This window comes from Phaseolus vulgaris, chromosome 3 (genome assembly GCF_051622355.1).
Source record: "Phaseolus vulgaris cultivar YP4 chromosome 3, ASM5162235v1, whole genome shotgun sequence".
In the NCBI taxonomy this organism is placed as follows: Eukaryota; Viridiplantae; Streptophyta; class Magnoliopsida; order Fabales; family Fabaceae; genus Phaseolus; species Phaseolus vulgaris.
Window position 1 is genome coordinate 15794562 of NC_143500.1, and position 21290 is coordinate 15815851.

Here is a 21290-nt window from a genome sequence, read left to right on the forward strand (position 1 = left end):
TTATATTTTTTTTGTCTAAAATGTTATGTCATTTTATTTTTTCACTCAATGAGAAAGTATGACACTTAGTAGTGTATTTAATTCTTCTATCAACTCACTCACTCTTTTCTTCTTTAATCTTTTTCAATTAATTGATCAAGTTGTTCATTTATAGTGAAGAACAAAAAATAAAACAATATTTTTAACGTTGTCTATCTATGAATTTAAAATAGGAAGAAGAAAGTAAAATAGTTATGTTTATCTTATTAATAAATAAATAAATAAAATAGTTTAAAAAAAATAGTTAACACCCAACTGAACAATTTTTTTTAATAAAAAACTTAATTAAAAATATTTAAATGATTAAATCTAGATTTTAAGTATAATTTAATATAAGAAACTAATTTATAAAATAAGGTTTATATTTTTATTGTATATTATAATTTAATAATATATATAATTAATGGTAGCCCTCTCTTCTAAGAATGCCTTGGATTCACTGATTTTCAACTTAAACATTATTATAAATATTCAATTCTTGCCCACTTCGTTAAAGAAAGGGAAATTTTACTATTCAATCGTACGTACATTATGACGCAATTGAAAATATTTGATTCTCATAATAATTATTTGGAGAATAAAAAAGATGTAACAGTGTACAATTAAAAATTGTCTGCGCACATACATGTAGGTCTTAATTATACGAGCTCTAATAATTTATCTTTAAGAAAGTATTTTAACAAATTGTACTTTAAGTATAATTTGAGAAATGAAATTAATATTTTACAAAAGTATGAACATATTGAGCTGAAACGGTATTTATAATTATATGTGCTTAGAGTGGAAACAGAGCACCCAACACTTGGAGGATGTTCAGTTTTTGAAAAGATTAGTCACATAAATTTTTTGTTACAAAATATTTAATTGATTTGTTAAGAATTTAAATTTAAATTTTAATAGGAAGGTAGCCATGAAGAGCACTAGACAAGGCATAACTTTATCTGTTTTATATATTTGAATTAAATAATTTGTTGATTAGGCATTCTGGTTTCTATAAATTGCTCCCTGGACAAAGGCACTCCTCACAGCATATACATTCGCAGAGGCTATTAAAGTGAGAGAAAAAGAAAATCTAGAAATGGAGAATTTTCCAGTTGTTGACATGGGGAACCTTAACAATGAAGAGAGAGGAGCAACCATGGAGAAAATAAAAGATGCCTGTGAGAATTGGGGTTTCTTTGAGGTACTTTCAAACATCTATTCCAAGTTGTCCATGTTCTCCTTCATGTTTTTGTTTCAAAAATCAAACGTTTTGGCTTTGTAGGATAACATATTCCTTGTTTTTGTTTTCTTTTGTGAAGTTGGTGAACCATGGGATATCCCTAGAGTTGATGGACTCCGTGGAGAGGCTCACAAAAGAGCACTACAGAACGTGTATGGAACAAAGGTTCAAGGAAATGGTAGCAAGCAAAGGTTTGGAGTCTGCTCAGTCTGAAATCAATGACTTGGACTGGGAAAGCACCTTCTTTTTGCGCCATCTTCCTGTCTCTAACATTTCAGAGATCCCTGATCTTGGTGAAGATCACAGGTTTTGCTCCACACCACTATATATGTACTTGTTTGAGTCATTCTTTTTTGTGAGTGATTCAGAGACCATTTTTTTTATGAGGGTGTTTCAGGAAGGTGATGAAGGATTTTGCAGTGGAACTGGAGAAACTGGCTGAGCTACTTCTTGACTTGCTGTGTGAGAATCTTGGGCTGGAGAAAGGGTATCTGAAGAAGGTGTTCTATGGGTCAAAGGGTCCAAATTTTGGCACCAAAGTTAGCAACTACCCTCCTTGTCCCAAGCCAGAGCTCATAAAGGGTCTGAGAGCTCACACAGATGCTGGTGGCATCATTCTACTGTTCCAAGATCACAAGGTCAGTGGATTGCAGCTCCTCAAGGATGGTCACTGGATTGATGTTCCCCCAATGCGCCACTCCATTGTCATCAACCTTGGAGACCAACTTGAGGTATATTGCTTTTCTATATTCACAAATAAACATACACACATGCACATGCACTTCCTCAATATTATAATTTTTCACTTTACCCAAATCTCAAATCATGTTGGCTTAATGACATACAATGAACAATACATTAATTGACACTGTAAACAAATGTTGTGTTTATTAACATAAAATAATACCCATCTTGACAGAGTAAAAACTTTTATACTGAGAACACATTGTTGTTCCTTATTAAGTTCCTTATCATATTGAAAAGAAAGGTGACAGGGAATGGAATAACTTGGGGGAAAGAATGCAAAAAAATTGTCCAATAATTGAACAGCTTGGTGTTTCTGGTAAAAACAGGTGATCACAAATGGAAAATACAAGAGTGTGGTGCACCGTGTGATTACCCAAAGTGATGGGAACAGAATGTCCATAGCCTCGTTTTACAATCCAGGCAATGATGCAGTGATTGCTCCAGCAGCAGCCATGGTGAAGGAAGATGAGAGTAGCCAAGTTTATCCCAAGTTTGTTTTTGATGATTACATGAAGCTCTATGCTGGCCTTAAATTCCAGGCCAAAGAGCCAAGATTTCAAGCTATGAAGGCCATGGAGTCATCCAACATTAATTTGGGGCCAATAGCAACTGTCTAAGCCTCAACTTGGACCATTATACTATACTATATAATATTATATTATATTAGTTATAATAATAATAATATATGTTCACTATGGTATCTTTCTTTGCATGTGTAGCATAAACCAAATATATGGTTTAAAAATAAAAGATTAGTTTGATATGATAGTTTATTCATGTAATGTCAGTGATGGTTAAGTTGGTTTCATGTATTTGATTCACTTCTTTTATTAGAAAGTAACACCATCTTTGCCATTTTGTAAGCAACACTCTCTAATGATTCTTTGGGCTTTCAAATAATCTTGTCATGCAATACAAAAAGGAATCAAAAGTTAAATTACCTACCTATGGACATATCCAACTCGCACCTTAATGTTATAAAGTGCCTATAAGGGGCACCTTTAATAATAACTAGTGGAGGATTTTTTTTCCCTTTACTATTTTTAGTTTGTGAAATTAAATTCATAGTATGATCTTGTAGTTTGGATTTATTTTAAACTTCAATATTCATATGAATTGAATTGAATTAAAAAAAAATAAATAAATGAACTCAAATACCTTATGTTGGATATAAATATTTGGGGGATTTACCACTAGATCAAGCCAATAACTTGTAGAACAAATGTAACTTTTTAGTAGTTAATTAAGTGTTTGATTAATTAATTAAATGGCTGGATTACAAAGCTTTTAATGGAGAGAAATGAAATTGAGGAAAAGAACATCCTTCTTGGATTTTTATTTAATTTTCGTTCTTCTTTTAATGTCAGTTTAACTAACTAAACTTGAATGGGTAATTTAAAAGGATAATTTTTTTATTTAATAAATTTAAAATTCTTTAGAGTAAAATGAGTAGTTTGGATGAGAAAATTAGAAGGAAATTGAATTTTAAGAAATTTGTTTAGAGCATTTGAATTAATGAAAATAATATGATTTGAAATATACTCTTATCCTCCCTCACTCTTTAACTCCGTCTCACTCTCAAAGTGTTTCATCTTTCTGCTCCTTTATTCTCTCTTCAATAGTAGTTTTCAATTTGTTCTTTCTGTTGGAGCTTTTGGGACTCATCAACTAATTCATATCAGGTTCATTTCTCAATTTTGTCAATAGATTCCAATATTAATTTGATACTTTGTGTTTTATCATTTCATTTCATGAATCTAGAATTTTTCTTATTTTATGATTTTTTTTTCTTTGTGAATCAAATTGAATAATGTTTGAGCTAATGTTACCATATTAAATATTATTTAATATTAAAATTGAATTATTAAATTTTATTTAAATATTTAAAATTGACTAATTTTTTATACGATTTAATTTTTAAAACTTTATATATTAAAATAGAATTTTATCTTTAAAGAAAAATTCAATACAAGAAAGATATAAGATATTTCAATTTATAAATTATTTAAAAAATGAAGGGAATTAGTTTAATTGACAAATAATTCAAATATCGTTCATTTTAAATTAAAATTGTTTATAATATATTATATTATAATATAATCATATTATAAATATTTTATTAATATTTACATATACTTATCTCACATAAAAAGTTATATTAAAGCTATAATAAATTATATAAAACATAATTAAAAATATATTTAAATATAATTTATTATTTTATTAGTATTAATATTTTTATTATAATAAAATAAATATTAAAAATAAAATAAATATATTAATAATAAATAAATATATTTCACTTTTCACTTAGGTTCTAGTCACACATTCTTAACGGCCAATATGAATAATATTTTTCATATGAAAGCATTCTATTTTATTCCTTAATCAACATTAAAAACATTTGTTGAAGTTTTTCTAATTTTGTATGAATCATATTTATCCAAATTTCAACACGTTGTTTCCAGCCTGTCAATGGTGTGTACAGGCAGAACATTCATCACGTTGTGCAACCTCTTTCTCATTTCCAAGTATGGTTACAAAAGAGATTTAAATATTTAAATTTAAACTATAATTATATTATTTTAAATTTATTTTAATAGATTTTTTTCAATTATATACCTATACTTTTATTTTTTAAATAAAATTTAATTAAAATTTGGATATCCTTTTTGGATTTTGGAAAATTCAAAACTAATGTAATTTTAAGAAATGGTTTGACTAAGATAACATTTTGTTAATTTGGGTTAATGCTTCTTTACAATTATGAAATTGTTTCTTTTTTATGGGACATTTTTTTATCTAGACGGGACATGTAGCCATAATAATTATGAGTTCACTTTAATTACTTGTTATTAATTTGAATAAATGTGTTGATATTTTAAGTCTATTAATCTTTTATCCATCAATTCAACGAGGCAGGCTTTTGATTTACTGATTTCTTTATAATTAAAATAAAAACTAATTTATAAGATTAAAATTATTATATTGTATTGTTTAAATTATATAAATATACAATATTATAATTAAAATTAACATTTATAATATATTATTGATTATAATGGAGTGAATTAACCTAGCAAAAGCAATAATCATTTCAATTCACAACAAGAAAATCATGAAATAGAAACCAATTTTTAGATACTAAAATAATTAGTTGCAATAGTAACTAAATTAGAGACCATTTTAGAAATTGAAAAAAATGGTTTCTAAATTAGTTTCTATTATTGTTAAATAGTTTCTAAATTTGTATCTAATTAGCAACTAATGTTTTTGTTACCAAATTTAGAAACTAAATAATTGGTAATTAAAACCTTGATTGCTAATTAGATATCAATTTAGAAACTATTTAACCATAGTAGAAACTAATTTAGAAACCAAAATTTGTTTTTTAGTTTCTAAAATGGTCTCTAATTTAGTTACAATTGTAACTAATTATTTTAGTCTCTAAAAATTGGTTTCTATTTCATGATGGTCTCTAATTTAGTTACAATTGTAACTAATTATTTTAGTCTATAAAAATTGGTTTCTATTTCATTATTTTCTTGTAGTGATTTATCTAATTATAGATAATAATTAGTTAATTATTAATATTAAAAAAATAAGTAATTAAGTATAGTTAATATATATATATATATATTATTTAAGGAAGTGAAAATAATAAAATTTAAAAACACAACTAGCAGGCAAATACCTATTACAATAAATACCTATATTTTAAAAAAATAAATAAAAAGACCAGTAAGTCTTCTTCATCGAATAAATCATATTTTATTTTCTAAATACTATTATTAAAAAAAAACAGAAAGGAAATCTCATTTTAAAATTAGACAAACACAAAGTATAGATAGGTGTTCATATTCTCATATGATCAAGATGTAAGAAAAAAAATTATTTACAAAAATAATTAAACAAAAAGAAGTAATACATAAAGAAAAGTTTTCGATTAGAATCATTGAATAGTAAATCATAATGTTATTAGTCATTCTATATAGTTACTCACTTTTCCAAAATTAACCGTTTAAACTTAAAAGAAATATTCTAATTATTTATAAAAAAATAATAATAACCACATTAATTTAAGTAAACTGGAGTTTAAATTTATCATATATAATAATATGATTTTTAGCATATAGATATGATGAATTTAAACTAATTTAAATTAAGTTAAAAAAAAACTTTCAGTTTGATCTAATTAAATAGATTTAGATTTCAAATGTAATATAATATAATATTTTATTGGATTTAAATTGAATTTTGAAAAATCCAATTTATACCGAACCTAGATGTAAAGTTGTATTGTTTAGGCAATTAGGCATTGCAGTTATTGTACTAATAAAAGAAAATTTTGTATTGCTAATTCAGAGTATTTGAAGTTTCCTCTTGCTTGAGGAAGCAGATAAAACAATGCCATAAATAACTCCCTTGAAATTGGAATGAAACCAAACCAGAATGTTGATAATATTAAGAATGAAAAGTAGGTAGGAAAACATCATCGTTGAATTTGGAACCAACCCTGAATCACTTCCAACAGTGTCACGATAAGAGTTGTAAAAAAGTAGGTAATTTTGGCTGATTGCAGAACTAACAATAAAATATGCACTCAATTTTAATGTTAAATTTTGATATAGTTACTGAGTTTCCAGTTGGATATGTTGAGAAACAGTTTATTGCACCAAAGTGATGAACAAAACAAGGGAACTAAACCACTTGGTCAGTGTGAATAAGGTTGTCTATTTTGAATTAACTCAATCTTTGATTCTAAAAAACTGTGATCATTTCTCCGAAGCAATGAACTCAACCAGAACACACCATTATGCACGAGACGTCAATATTTAACATTCAAGAGGTGGAACTGATATAAACCACTAACTCAAATATCAGTGTGATGGATGAAAAAATGTTCACTAAAATTATATTCATAATAATTAATAAGAGTTCTTCAAAGCTTAGATATGAGCATATACATGATGATGGCTAATTTGGCTAATTTGAAGTTGAATTCTTTTTTTCTATTCTGATTGATGTTTCGATCATTTGGTTTGTATAAAGATGATTTCATCTTTCAGTTTTGATGGATAGTTTTTGTAAGTGGTGTCTTTGATTTGGTAAGGAATCTTATATTGTTTGTTGGAGTTTTTTGTTTCACTATACATGTCTTCTTTTTCACCCTTAAAATGATTTACATTTATTTTATTTATTTATTATTATTAATAAAAAAATAGCATATAAATTAAAGAATGTTTACTTAACATATAACCTATTCAATAATTCATGGCATTCCTACATTTAAAAATAAATTTAAAAAATTAAAAATAATAATTAAGAAATATAATCAACTCAACACTAAATATTGATGATATTTAATATTATTTATCACACTAAGATGTTTAACTTATTGTTTAAACTGATAGAAGAGTACAAATTAGTCCATATCACTTTATTTCTAAAATAGCAAGATTTATATACAAAATATTCACACAAAAATATTCTTGTTGGAAAACACAGAAAAAACAATTATTTGTTTAAAGTTAGAGTGTTTTGGTAATTTTCTAAATTATTAATTTATCTTATACTTTTTCTGATTTGTCTAATTTAAAAAAAATCATAATCCAAAAAAAAATTACTTTTACTTTATTCTTTTACCTTTTTTTTCACTCTATCACTTTTCACTAAACAAAAAATTTATTTTTGAGTTGATAATTAATTTAATTCATTTTCGTGTAATTTGTTTTATTGAAATAAGTTAGGCATCTTTTAAAAAAATGATATATTCTATTATATTTAGTTCCAGAAATCTTGTAATGATATTTAAAAGTTATTTTTTATGAAAAATAAAAGTTTAATTAATAATTAATGTTTCATAAATTTGTTATTAAAAAATAATTTATTTTATTTCAAAAGTTGTTTATCTATAAATTAGAATCTCTCGTTTTTAGGAAAAAATTGAAAGATTAACTAAATTGAAGGCCGTTTTATTTTACTATTGAGTCAAGAAATTTATAATGTTAATTTTACAAACAAATTATATTTATGATAATATTTTATTTGATAACTTTGTGTTTGGATATGTATGTGTTACTTAGGTCAAATTTATTTTTCTTTGCCATACCTATTTTCAAAACAATCATTAACTAATTCATATGATTTATCACATTATATAAAATATCTAACATGTATCATTGGACATTCAAAGAGTGAATTAAATTTGAAATTTAAGAGAAACAACAGGATAATAAAATAGCAAAAAATTATCCCATTAATGAAGTTGATTATACACTTTAATCTCCAATATGTAAAAGAGATTATACAAATTCGATATATTTGAAATAATTAAAATGAAATTGGGAAATAGCAAGATGGCACGTAATATAAGATGAAACGTGGAAGATATTCTTGCTTCCCAATAACATTCATCAATCACACAATACAACCAAGAAATTTGACCAATGCCAATATGTTCGTCAATGCAACCATTCTTCTTCACTCAAGCTCATACTTGGATTTCCAAACATTGTAAGAGATCAAGTTTGAAAAATGCTTGCAAAACCTTTCTCAACATTATTGTTCATAACATTTCTCACCCCTCAATTTCTTTTTTTAAATTGTACATGTAATAATGTTAGATTTTAAAAAAAAAAAAATTCAAAAAAGTACAATTATGCTAATTAAAGACGTTCTTAAAAAAATTAAAAGATGCAAAAATAATTTAAAATTATACACTAAGATTATCTTTTAACTTACACAAAACAGTTTTTAAATTGTTTTACTTTTTTTGTAAGAAAATAATATTTAGTTCAAAACCAAAATATATTTTTTTAAATAAATGTTGTTATACACTATTAGGATACAACAAATTTAGATATGAACTGTGACTAACTAACTAAGTTGTTGAATCTGTCCATCTAAATTGATACTATTGCACAAAGTTACATTGATACAATTTTATCATAACCCTCGATAAATGGAAAAATTCAATGAAAAGATTTATAAACAGCAAAAACACTATAATGGTAAGATAATGAGAAAAAAAAAATAAGAACCCAACAACACATAAGAAATTTTATACATTATTTTTGGATCTATATTCACTTTATTCAGACAATTTGAATTCGATTGTCCCTTAAATTTTAAATTATCTAATTACAAAAAACACTTATATAACTAAAACAAGACAAAAAAATAAACATCATCCAAGAAGCTTTTCAAAGGTAATGAAAACACTCAATTAGCTACAATACACACCAAACACTAATGCACAAATTTCAAATTCAAATTACAAGAAAAAACAAAGAAATAGATCACTTGATCTGTAACAGATTGTATAACAAAACAACTTATAACATGAACAACCTTCTTTGATGAACCTTGAGCAATCTTTCTTTAAAAAAAACGAATTATATAAAATTAATCTTGAAAAATATTTCTAAATCACAACAAAACTCTTTTGATTTAAAAATTATGAAAATTGTAATTTTAAAAAGGATAAAGCTTTCTTTTTTGAAATTTCTAAATATAATAATTAATTAATTTGTTCGTTCATCAATCTAAAAAAATTCAATATAGCTTTAATCGATTATGTTTTAACTTAATTGATTATTTTTGAAAGATTGAGTTTTTTTTTCTTTCTAAAAACCTGACATAATTGATTATTCACGATTCATAATTGATTATTGACTATTCTTTCATAATTGGTTATATGTAAAAACAAATATTCATATTTAGCTCACATAATCGATTATCCATTGTTCATAATCGATTATCTATGAAACTAGGTAAAATCCAAGTTTGGTTTAACTTAAGATGAACAATTATAAACTTAATATAATTTATTATTGTTTTCAGAAAGAAAGAAAAAAAATTTTAAATATAAAAATGTTCAAGATTAATTTTGGAGATTAACATTTTGATCATACTAAGATAATGAGGTAATGAGCAATGAAGAGAGGAACCATTAACATGAAGTGCAAACATTATCAAAATCATCATCAAATCAACACACCATACTTTGTCATGCTTTGCTAACACTTCCTCTTATATGCGACCATGCAATGTTTTACATGTAGAGAAACCTAAACAATATGATCACTGGTTAAACATAGAGACATGAACAGTAGGACCACAGGATAAACATAGAGACATGAATAGTAGACTCACTAGATAAACATAAGGCAATATTTTCTATTTCTAGTATTATGCCATTCCCAAATATGAAAATTTTATTTGTTTACCTTCTCACTAGAAAACTACTAACAAGTTATGTAATTAAGGATTTGAAAACCAAAATGTCCTTCTTGCATCATAAAAGCAAGGATTTACAGTCCAAGACACCACTATCACTAGTGGGAACAAGTTAAACTAAACAATTTTGAGTTTAAACTCAAATAAGTGGAACAAAATTCAGGTAATAATATTGGCAGATAGAAAAGTGGAGGATTTTGGCAATGCGTGACTCAAAGTGCTAAGACAAACATAGAAGTCTCTCGTGTCAAAATTTAAATCCTGAAACACGTTCGAGAATGAGTTTAATCTTCGAATTGCAGAGGAACTCAACAAACCTCTTTTGAAATGTGAAAATAAGAGTAATAAAACATACAAATTGAATGAGAATCGAAGTAAAATAAGGAGAATGATAACATAATAATAATAACAATAAGAAACTAAAATCTTAATTGATTGTACTATATTATGTTAAAAACTCATATATAATTTTAACCTAAAAATACAAACTTCTAGGAAGATTCTAAGTTATACATGTAGTAGTGAACGAACTTTGATCCAAATTGTAAACTTTAATGATAACTAATTCTCTTTTATCAATAAATTAGTATTTCTGTTTAAATATAGTAAATGTAAAAACCATCTGATAAGAGTATTCCAAAGCTGTAGGAAGTCACCTTAATCCTTGCAATTGTGATGATTAATTACCTTTGATGACTCTCGTCTTTGGTGCTTTTCCACTTACGACACTATCATTTATAAGAAGAGATGTAAAAATGGGCTTCGTATTATTGTTCTAGTGGACCAGTCCCAAAAAAATATAAAAGGATAGGTTAGATCAAATAAAAGAATTTCTGATTTAAATTGGATCATTGTTTTTTACTCTAGTCTATGACCTAAACCGAAATATTTTTTATAAAAGAAATTTTTCGGTCTATAATTTATAAAATAAAAATTATATTAGAAAATATTATATATTAAATCATTATAACTAAAATTAAATTTAATTTCATTAATATGACTTAGTTTTAAAAAATACATTTAAAAATTATTTAAATATAATTTTTTAATGGATGGATAATCTGTGGGATTAAACCAAACAGTTTGTTTTGTCACTTATACTTTAATTCTTATGGTAATTGTGGTAAGGTTTCCTATATATACTCACTTATCAGACATTCAAATTCTATTTTATAATTCACATAAGTTATTATTAACATAATTGGTTAAATAACAATTAAGAAATAAAATTTAATAACTCAATAATCTCTAATATTATCTTCAGTGTTGCTAGATTATAAGAATATGTCAAATCAGAACCAACCATTTTAAAGTTTTTTTTTTAAAAATGATAAATTAACTTGTATAATAAAGTCCAAAAACCTATAGAAAAACCTTCACTTTGCATGGTCCATTGGAAATGTTGTTCTTAGCATTTTGCAAAATTATTTTCCAGGAAAAAAGATATACTTCAGTGCACTCTATATTCTTTATGCCTAAATATGATTAAGAGTCACTAGATGATGCAGAATACACTTCTTATTTTAATCAATTTCACTCATAATAATTTTATGATTCTCAATAATTTTTCTTAATACTAAATAGCATATTAGGAATATTCCCATGACACTGGGCAAACTCCTGTCAACCTCTAGTAAGGACTCTTCACCAAATTAGTATATAATGTTTGATAAAATCTGAACACTTTCATATTTGAAGACATTGGTCATAGTAGCCAATTTCAATGAAACAATTATGAATACGGATACTCAAACTTCATGGTAATTCATTTCTTGTGTCCTTTGCTATATTTGCTTTTCACTATTATTATTTTATTCATCACTAGAGCTGAAAACTAAAGGTGCTTTTTTTTTAGCAAACTGGGAAAAATGACTTAAGAACCTCCAATAAATTCACATTGCCACTCCTAATTGCAAAAATTCCAACCACTCTCCAAAGCTTAGGAACATAAGTTCTGTCAATGATCGATACAAACTCATGTTATAAACTCAGCAACACATCAGCACATTGATAAGAGCGACCAAAACAAATGTCGAAATTTGAGCAAGTAAGCAATCATCAACTAAGTTGCATCCGCATTACTAACATAGCCCGGGGAAAAAAATGACTGGTCCATAGCAAGTGAGATTGATTAATGATTTTGCGTAAATAATGTTAAAAAAATAATCTCCCTTCATTAGATCGCTGAGAACTTCAGAGAAAGGATAAAGAAAAAGAGCACAACTAACTAGTTAAGGCACCCTAAATTTTCAATTTCTATTTTTAAAAAAAGTTATCGCTTCAGAACTCCAAGCAACAAGGATATTCTTTGTCCAGAGTCTTCATTTAACACTCAACAAAACAGAAGCAGAAGAGATTTGGAAGCCACACCATCTCATACTTGATTAGCCTTATTGATCTCTGGTTTAATGGTCTTATTGTGCCGTATGTTCTCAACCTTTTTATCATCTCCATCTTTAGTATCTCCATTTGAGGAATGATTCTTTAGAACCATTGAAATATCTGCCTCAGAAGCTCCTGCAAGCTTAAAGCGTTCAGTTGCATCATCCAGGTTTTTCTTCCATCCACTCATTCCCAATTTGAATTCGACTTGGGATCTTTCAAATAGCATATTACCCCAGAAGAGGTGAATTTGAGATCTCATGACAGCTGCTTGCTCAGCAGCTTCTTCTGCAGATATATCACCCTGACCTCCAACGGTAGAGGACTCACCTTCAGTAGCACCTCCTTGTTTCTTTCTTCTTCTCAATAATTCATCTTTCTTGGTTGCATTTGGGTCCTTTAGCTCTTTTGCTCTCTGCTCCTCTAGTTTCTCCCACATATCTGTTGCTGCTTTCATCTTCTCCTCTGCGCTGTCAAAAAGTTGAAGTGTCTCCTTAGAATCCCAACCAGATAGATCTATCTTCTTAGCAAGTGCAAAAGACCAATGAAGTTTAGCCATTTCAAATTGCTGCTGCCCCAGAGCCAACAGTCCCTCGTAAAAGTCTGATTTGATCGAGAGTGCTTCCTCGTACTTCTCTCTTGCCAAAGAATACTTTTCCTTGACCCATTCATAAGCCACTTGAAGCTGCTCTGCCACTACCTCTTTCCCAGCTGACTCATCCAGAGGGATCCGCTTCCTAGCTGCACACATGTGAACATTACCCCAGTTGAAGAAAGCTAAAGCAGCAACCTCCTGAAACTTTGAAGCAGCCTTGTCAAATAGATCCTGGGCCTCCTCGCTAGTTACTGTCTCCTCGAGTGCCTCAGAACAAAGCTCCATCCCAAGCTCATGCAAGTCAATATGAGCATCAGGATCAATACCAACATGTGAGCGGAAAAGTTGAGCAAACTCAAACAACCAATCATCCATCTCCACTTCTTTGCTTTCAGTATCTCCAGTGGCTCCTGGCTTTTCCTTTGGGGCATCCTTCACTATCTTATCAACCTCACTATCAGGAACTTCAGAGACGGATTCCTCGAGCGAAGAATGAGATCCACTCTCATCTCCCTTGACCCCTTCATTCTCAACTGGTTTTTCCACCTCTTCTTCCAATAAAGGTGGCTCCTGCTCTGGACTAACTTCAACAATATGCAGTCTCAGCATTGATACAGAATCACTTTTAACTTCTCCAAGTTCATTGAGGAGATGGTTATCAACACTAGACTCTGCCAGTCTGAGTTCATCAGTAGAGGTTATAGTAACCAGATCACCATCGCAATCCTTATATTTGATCAGAACAGAACTTGACGAAGGAAATCTTTTGCTCACTACATCCCTCAGTACTCTAAAGTTGCAATTGATTGGCATCTGCGAGAGCCTAATGTCATGATCATAAACAAGCTTCAACGGTCTCCACAGAATTGCAGCCTCAGAACGCTGCCCATGAATGGCCGATGACTGGGCCTTGTGGTCATCCTTTCCAGAGTTAGGTGGCTTTGGAGAACCATTCGAAGGCTTCAACACCAGTTTTGGCATGTGGGACTTGCTATCAGAACCATTTTCAGTAGGCAAAGCCGGTTGCGCCTTGCTGTCTAGCTTGTTATTGTTAGGTAACACAACAGATCCAACTGCTGAATTGGCTCCCTTCTTCGCCACAGGACGGGCTGGCAAACATGGCCCCAATCCAGCAATAGGGGCGCCACGGACGGCGGAAGCGCCAAGGGCAGCCGGAGAGGGTCGACTTTGGAGGTCCTGCTGCGCTTCCTGACGCGGCCCCAACGCAGTCCTCAATCTCTGGGCGATCTCCAAAGCATCACGGTTACTAGGATCAGCACCCAACAAGAACTGCACATCCTGCACAGCCATTTCATACTTTCCAACAGCCTCGAAGGCACGGGCCCGGCGAAGAAGGGCCCGGACAAAGCGGGGCTGGACCTGAAGCGCCATGGTGCACTCAGCAATCACAGCTTCATTATCTATGGGCTTCATCTGCAGCAAACACGCCGCCCTGTTGCTGTGGAAAACGGCTCTTTCAGGGTGCGTTTTGGGGGTTAAACGAAGAGCACTCTCGTACTGTTCAAGAGCACCCGCGTAGTCCTTATTTTGGAACCTCCTATTCCCTTCCTCTTTCATCTCATTCGCCTTCTTCAAAAATATCGACGAATCCAACAACTCCGACCCACCGTTAGCCGTTGGGACACCCACACCTGAGCCCGAATTATCAACCACACCTTGGTTTGGGTTCGAACCACCCTTCTTTTTTCTACCCCCTGATTTCCCCATGTTATTGCCCTTCCTATGCGTCATTATTAACTCAAATTCAAATCAACACAAACTAGAACCATCTTTGCAATGAATCTAAAGGCCAAATTAACAGAGAGATAGGAGAATTAGGAGTTAACTCTTACCCGTGAGAAGCCGCACGAAACGAAAACTGGGCCAAAAAATGGATAACCCGCGTCAGTAGAAAACTGTAGAAGAAGAAAAAGAAGATAGCGTGTGACAATGAATAAATAAAAAAAGGTGGTATGGTAGCTTAGTTTTGTTAGTTCAATGGTATTTGTTGGGTTTTGAGAACTCGGCGTGCGTCTGAAACCCTAGAAATTTTAGTTCCTTATCACATGTACGTTCACTGTTCCTTCCTTATTCTCAACCCTATGATCTGATGAATCTCTTGTTGACCTTAGTAGGGTTTAGAGGTATTTTCGTAAATAAAAGAAGGAGGAGGGGTAATTGTGTCCAGTGGTATTCACAGGTTAGGGTTTATATCCAATTGACCACTCTATAAATTGCACCTAAGATTCACTCTTTTCTTCAATCTACATAATATGGTGTAGACGGCGGAGGACAACCGGGTTAGATGAATAAGATTGTCATAGCTGTTTCTATTACTATGATGAATGATAATTGTTTAAATTTCTGGTTTTTGTTTTTTTATTTCATGGAAAACAAAATCCTCGATGTGTTTCTACGAGAATGAAGAGATTAGTGACAGTATCTCTGCCATTTTTTGAACATTGAGGTATAAAAATGGGCGAGTCATCGTTTCGGTCGCCCTTTCTGTGATTGGCGAATCGATTGTTCCTCGTCTACATCCTTTTTTCTATTATTTTTATTTTCAGTTCGTTTTCCTTTTTCCTATTTAGTGTTTTTTTGCATTTTGGTGAATGCTTTGATTCAAAAAGGCGTTATTGTTCTTATCAAATTCAAAAAGATGCAGACCTGTATAGAAGCACATTTTGTTTTGTTGGATTTGACTGTGATAGAGATGATTGTTTGATTGGCAACTATCATCATCATTTTCACATCTGGACAAATTGGGGAAAAATAACAAGTGAGTTATTTAATCAATTAATTATTTACATAAATCATTATATTTCATTCACTTTTTCTCTTTGTATTTTTCTGGTTCTATAAGATAATTTCTTGGGGTCATGAGATGCGAAACCAAATGAAACAGTAAATTTTGGATACTACATCATAAGATAATTTGGTGGAGAAGTATAAATCACGAAGTTTAAGATCTCATGAAAAACCCTACTGATCCTGCTTTAAGTTACGGTGGGGAAAGAAACTAAACTTCACTTCATCATGGAAATACTCCATGGGAGGAAGCCGCAACTTTCTAGAAACTGATATTTGTTTCTATTTCATTGAGCATGAAAATGGCAGTTGTTGTTGCTTCAAATAGGATATGTCAAATAATTCGATGAACCTCTGGTCTGACACCCTAGCTTTGGCACCTGCAAATCTTTGGTACTCGTCAAAAACAGATGATAGACACCACCTCTGCAATCTTCTTATGCATCCCACAAGGCAACCAGTGCGGTGCTGATCATGGTAAATCACTGAACAATTTGAGATTAATAATTCAAAATATTAATGAAAATAAATTTTTGAAGAACAAATTGATAGTGCAAACCTTTCCTCGTTTACAATGAATTATAAGAGGATGGTTTTTAACATCTGGAGACAGAAAATCAAGCACCAATTAGATCGGTATTTCAGTGAAAATGCTGAAGCTGTATTAATAGTGAAGTTCGAGATTTTTAAATACCGAGGGCTACTTTCAAAGCTTCCCGAATTGTATTGTTTGGGATGTTGACAAAGGGTTCCTGCCCACGGAGTTTCAGGCATGAGAAGGCAATTAATGGGAAAAGGGATTGCTTCAATTTTGAGATAACCTCATTTTCAGATAAAGACAGATTTCAAATGGAAAATAGTAATAATAATTATCCGGCAAGCATATGAGGCACCTTCAAACTCCAACTAAAGCTTAATTTCAAAGGAAAAAATGAGAGTCTGCACTAGACAGGGTAAGATACAAGATTGGTGACTACTTTTGACTACTTAAAGAACGTCAGGCTACTCACTCATCTGGTATGATAGCATTGTATATTTGAAAATCGAGTCAGTCATTTCTTAATCCCCAAACTTTTGCCACATTAATTAGACATAAAGATCAAATTCACGAGCACACAGAAGCATCTTAATTTGTGGTAAGCGGAAGTGATCAGTCCTGGATTGGATTTGCCTTTATAGCACCTACAACCAGTTTTACAAAAAGGCGGACTATGTATATAATTGTTGGTAAGCGGAGGTGAAAAAAGGTTAATTTGTGCTAAACTTCTTAAATGAGGCAAGAGTATGCCGAGGGTAATGAATAATCCGAATGTTTTTATCCTGAAATAGCTTTATACAGAGAATGAAGGAAATAACTGATTCCAGAACTTCATAACTTCAGGGCTGGCTGCTGTCATGAATTCAATAGGAATATGAAATGTTAGCTAGGATAAAGAGAGGGAAGCCGCAATTTTTCTTAGATTAGCTCGAAGAAGAAAATAACGCTAACAGATAGAAATCATGTAAAGTGAAAGACAGCAAAAAAAAAAAAAACAATTACAAGCTAAAGCCAATGGCAACTCATTTAATTATAGCAGTAATGTGTAGTAGAGAAACCGTTTCTTTAAAGGAAAATGTGGTAACATGCACAAAAAGTGAAATTTTGGTTTTCAAAAAAGGACCTTGAAGGGAGGGGGACTCGGTTCAAAATAACCTTTGTCCATAAAATAGTTTATCAATCTTATACGGAAGAGAAATTGAGCAGTAGTTAGAACATGAAATTACTGGGTATAGTTGGCTAAATTCTTAGACTAGAAGTAAAACCAGGTAATTTTTCCAAAGAATATTTTTAAAAACTTAATGAACTTTCCCTATGAATCGACAAACATATCAAAGTTTTAATCTAATCATCACAACCAACTATTGGAGTTGAATAACCAATATGAGGCAAAAAAAAGAGACTACATTAAGACCTATAAGTGAAGGTAAAGAGTCTCTTTCTCTTAGTCTATCTTAGTAGCGTGACAGTTAATTATAGTGAATATAAGTCCTTAAAACAACTGAAACCAATCAGTTAATTTCCCCTATGTATCACATTGTATATTGCAGTTGCATACACATGCATGCTTGCAATTGGTGTTTGGCAATATTCTAAATGCTTTTGATTTTATATAGCTCCTTGAAGGAACATTTATAACTGGAGGAAGTATTCAAGAAATTTATGCAATCTTAGTAAAGTAATTTTGACATATTTAGATCTTATTATTTTCGACATCGTCTTCAAATAACTAATTGAACAGTGCCCAAGCACCGCAGCAACCGATAAAAATAATAATCCAAACTAAAATTAGAAAAGTATAAAAAAAATCTGTCAGAATTGGATAGGAAAGTACAGAAAATTGGGTAAAAAGTTTATGCAAAAATTCAGGATGTTCGAATCAAGTAACTCCAGTAAATAGGCAGACAAAAAAATGGCAAACTTCATCAAATAATAATAATAAAGAAGCATCTCAGCTCAGAGTATAAGCGACGATCACAAAAGGAATAATACATACCTTACAGCCATCGATCCCGAACTGATAAAGCCTTATTCCGTTGTCCTTCAAAAATTCCGACGTCATTTCTGGATACGGTTCAGGACACAAACATCTGCACCAAAATAAATACGGATTCAACTGAAATACCGTGAAATTCTGAAAGCCGAACTCGACGATGAGACATAGAAGAAGGAAAGAAAATGAAACTGACATTACGGAACGGAGACGGAGCGATTTCAGGAATCCAAAGTTAGCAGAATCGGGAAAGCCAGACCGGAAAATGCCGTTGTCGACCATGGCGAAGTTGAGCGGCGGCACGAATATCTCCTCGGTGTCGGCATCCTGCGGCGGCGGAAGGTGGGGGGCAAGAGGCGGCTGGCCGTTGGAGCTGTCGAGCTTCATGGTTTTGGCGCCAAAATGAAGAACTGAACTGCCAAGGAGGCGATTGAGGAGCGAATTGATTGATTCACGGGATCTCCAGTTTTGAGGATCTGTCTATCGTGTTATTATAAATTATTAATAAATATAGATAAAGATTTGGAGGCAGGGTGGTGAGAAATAGTGTAGAATATATATTTATAGAAAGTGGAAAGAAGAAAAAAAGAAAAAGGTAAGAGGATCTTTTATAAGATGCTTTCGGGTATTGTGTGTTATGACTCCAGAGAAAGACGTATACTGAAGGAATATGCCGAAATCGGAAGCCACCACGAAAATACCAAACCTTTGTATTTGGACTATGGAGATACTGTATTCGCCTAGTAAAGGAGTTGAGCCACTTGTACGAAGTGGAGAAAGATACTATATAACAACTTTATGGTGCAAAAGCAAACAATGACACCAGAGTTTTGTGAAGAGCATTTAAAAGTACTACTATTTTTCCCATAATGCAATATGGTGACAAAAATTCAAAATGCCATAATTGATTAAGCTTATTATGCTTCAAAATATGAGTAAGTTTGTGATACAATGTAACCTTCCACTTTTATAATAATTATACAACAATTCTCTACACCAACACATAATAATGAAGACTAATTTGAAAACAAAATTTAAATATAATAATTTTATTTAAAAATATATATTTAAGTATTAAATTAATTTTAAAATATACTAATTTACTTATTATTGTCATTATTATATTAACTTATTTATTATAATTATTATAAGAATAATTAATTACATTATATATATATAATCGATGTTACAAATCTATTATATAATATAATATAATAAAAATATTAAATACTAAATAAATTATGTAAATAAAAATATTTAATAATATTATTAATAAAAACAAATATTATTAATAATAAAAGTATAATTATAATTATTGTAAAAATAATATAGTTATTTATAATAAAACAAATAAATTTATATAATAATAATCATATTAATTATAACAAAAATAAATAATATAAAATTTAATATAAAATATATTTTTAATTAATTTTTTTATAAATATACGTATTGAAATATTATTTATTTTTATCTAATAATTTTTCATATATCAATAATGTCACATAATTTCTATTTTTTAATGGAGATATTCAAGTGCAATGGAAATCATGTCTTAATTGAAACGGGTTTAATTTAATTTTTAATTAGTTTTATAATAAGAACAAAATTGTAATCTTACATTTCATCAATTAAAAAAAATTAATCAACTACACTCATTACATTATACATAAATCTTTTTTTTTAACTTTTTCTTGATCGAAATAATCTCTCTTTTAAACCTTTTACGTCAAATTCATTTATTTCTCTCCCTTAAAGTCATTTATTGACCCAAAGAAAGCATTAAAATATAAAAAAAAAATACCAATCATTGAAATTAAAAATTAATAAAAAAACTGATTTCTTCAAAATATATTGTTATATTGAAAAATAAAAGTGAAACGAAACAACAGTAGAAAAACTAATAAGCATGTTGTTAACATATTTAGTTTTTTTGTTTTAAGTTATTGGGTTTTGTTTATTTGGTCGAACTTTCTTTTTCTGTTTTAGCTAGGTCTTAGTCTTTTTCTTAAATATATACATGTATTTTACTCTCTAATACACTCTAATGCACAAGTGAATAAAGAATTTCTTTTGTATTTTCTTTTCTCTATTTTTTTCTCTTTTACGCTTGAATCATTGTCTCTTTTTCCATTTGTAATTAGGGTTCATCAGAACCTCATTTTTCCATTGCGATTATGTGCGCTCCATCAGTCAAGGAATATTCATCTTCATTAACTGTAATATGGTATCAGAGCACTTCGAATGAAGAGCTCCACTACGCTTCTATCTGATCTTTATTTCCCCCTTTGGTGTTCTTGGTTATCTTTTTTGTTCTCTTTCAAAATCTTGATTGAGTTTCAAAATCTCTTAGGCAATGTCTAATGAAAACCCTAGTCTTGGTCATACTGGGGCGGTTTGTTTTCGCAAAGTGGGTTTTCCTTCTGGTGGTGATGTTAAAACCTCAAAGTTTTCTTCTACTAGAAAAGTTTGCACTTTTTGTAATCATATTGGCCACACTGTCGACACCTGTTATAAAAAATATGGGTTCTCTCTTGGCTACAAATTCACCAATAAGACATCCTAAGACAATAATATGACTACTACTGACATTTTTTCTGAGTTTTTTTTTCTAAAGAACAGGATGTGAAAGGGATTCAACTTACATCACAACATTGTCAATTCCTGACCAACATTTTGCCTCAACAAAACCTTTAGGATCCTGCCCCTCACACTCAAATTAATC

At 30.1% G+C, this 21290-nt stretch overlaps 3 protein-coding genes and 1 non-coding gene across 10 annotated transcripts; 2 read left to right on the forward strand and 2 right to left on the reverse strand.

The window, feature by feature from the left end:
* The first annotated feature begins 1033 nt into the window (after positions 1-1033).
* Positions 1034-2875, forward strand: LOC137806739 (1-aminocyclopropane-1-carboxylate oxidase). Its single transcript, XM_068606998.2, has 4 exons — positions 1034-1222; positions 1341-1567; positions 1659-1992; positions 2335-2875. The coding sequence occupies exons 1-4, from the start codon at positions 1118-1120 to the stop codon at positions 2623-2625; spliced, it is 957 nt and encodes a 318-aa protein (XP_068463099.1). The 5' UTR covers positions 1034-1117; the 3' UTR covers positions 2626-2875.
* A 9482-nt stretch (positions 2876-12357) lies between these two features.
* On the reverse strand, positions 12358-15673 carry PHOX2 (Octicosapeptide/Phox/Bem1p (PB1) domain-containing protein / tetratricopeptide repeat (TPR)-containing protein). Its single transcript, XM_068606999.1, has 2 exons — positions 15080-15673; positions 12358-14967 (listed from the first exon to the last, which is right to left on the reverse strand). Exon 2 carries the CDS (start codon positions 14952-14954, stop codon positions 12624-12626), a length of 2331 nt encoding a protein of 776 aa, XP_068463100.1. The 5' UTR covers positions 14955-14967; positions 15080-15673; the 3' UTR covers positions 12358-12623.
* Positions 15641-15766, forward strand: LOC137808841 (small nucleolar RNA snoR111). The gene has a single exon (XR_011080740.1). It is a non-coding gene; the product is annotated as a small nucleolar RNA snoR111 (small nucleolar RNA).
* A 345-nt stretch (positions 15767-16111) lies between these two features.
* On the reverse strand, positions 16112-19324 carry LOC137806741 (inositol diphosphatase DSP4). 7 transcript variants are annotated; one of them, XR_016519453.1, is made up of 5 exons: positions 18762-19281; positions 18569-18662; positions 16729-17421; positions 16594-16637; positions 16112-16502 (listed from the first exon to the last, which is right to left on the reverse strand). XR_016519453.1 is itself a non-coding variant. In XM_090300216.1 (5 exons), the coding sequence occupies exons 1-5, from the start codon at positions 18950-18952 to the stop codon at positions 16517-16519; spliced, it is 390 nt and encodes a 129-aa protein (XP_090156342.1). In that variant the 5' UTR covers positions 18953-19324; the 3' UTR covers positions 16112-16516. The 7 variants fall into 7 exon arrangements, 3 of the variants coding, with proteins under 3 accessions (XP_090156342.1, XP_068463102.2, XP_068463103.2); XR_016519454.1 differs by having other exon boundaries at positions 16112-16519; XR_016519451.1 differs by having other exon boundaries at positions 16729-17424.
* Positions 19325-21290: the final 1966 nt, after the last annotated feature.

What these genes read in the sequence shown, in the direction of transcription:
- LOC137806741 (XM_068607001.2), bottom strand. Translation starts at nt 18,952, where the DNA reads ATGAAGCTCGACAGCTCCAACGGCCAGCCGCCTCTTGCCCCCCACCTT. An exon ending in CTCCGTCTCCGTTCCGTAAT is followed by an intron (nt 18,663 to 18,761) that starts GTCAGTTTCATT and finishes ATTTTGGTGCAG; the next exon opens with ATGTTTGTGTCCTGAACCGT. An exon ending in TCGGGATCGATGGCTGTAAG is followed by an intron (nt 16,787 to 18,568) that starts GTATGTATTATT and finishes CTCCGTGGGCAG; the next exon opens with GAACCCTTTGTCAACATCCC.
- LOC137806739 (XM_068606998.2), top strand. Translation starts at nt 1,118, where the DNA reads ATGGAGAATTTTCCAGTTGTTGACATGGGGAACCTTAACAATGAAGAG. An exon ending in AGAATTGGGGTTTCTTTGAG is followed by an intron (nt 1,223 to 1,340) that starts GTACTTTCAAAC and finishes TCTTTTGTGAAG; the next exon opens with TTGGTGAACCATGGGATATC. An exon ending in ACCTTGGAGACCAACTTGAG is followed by an intron (nt 1,993 to 2,334) that starts GTATATTGCTTT and finishes TGGTAAAAACAG; the next exon opens with GTGATCACAAATGGAAAATA.
- PHOX2 (XM_068606999.1), bottom strand. Translation starts at nt 14,954, where the DNA reads ATGGGGAAATCAGGGGGTAGAAAAAAGAAGGGTGGTTCGAACCCAAAC.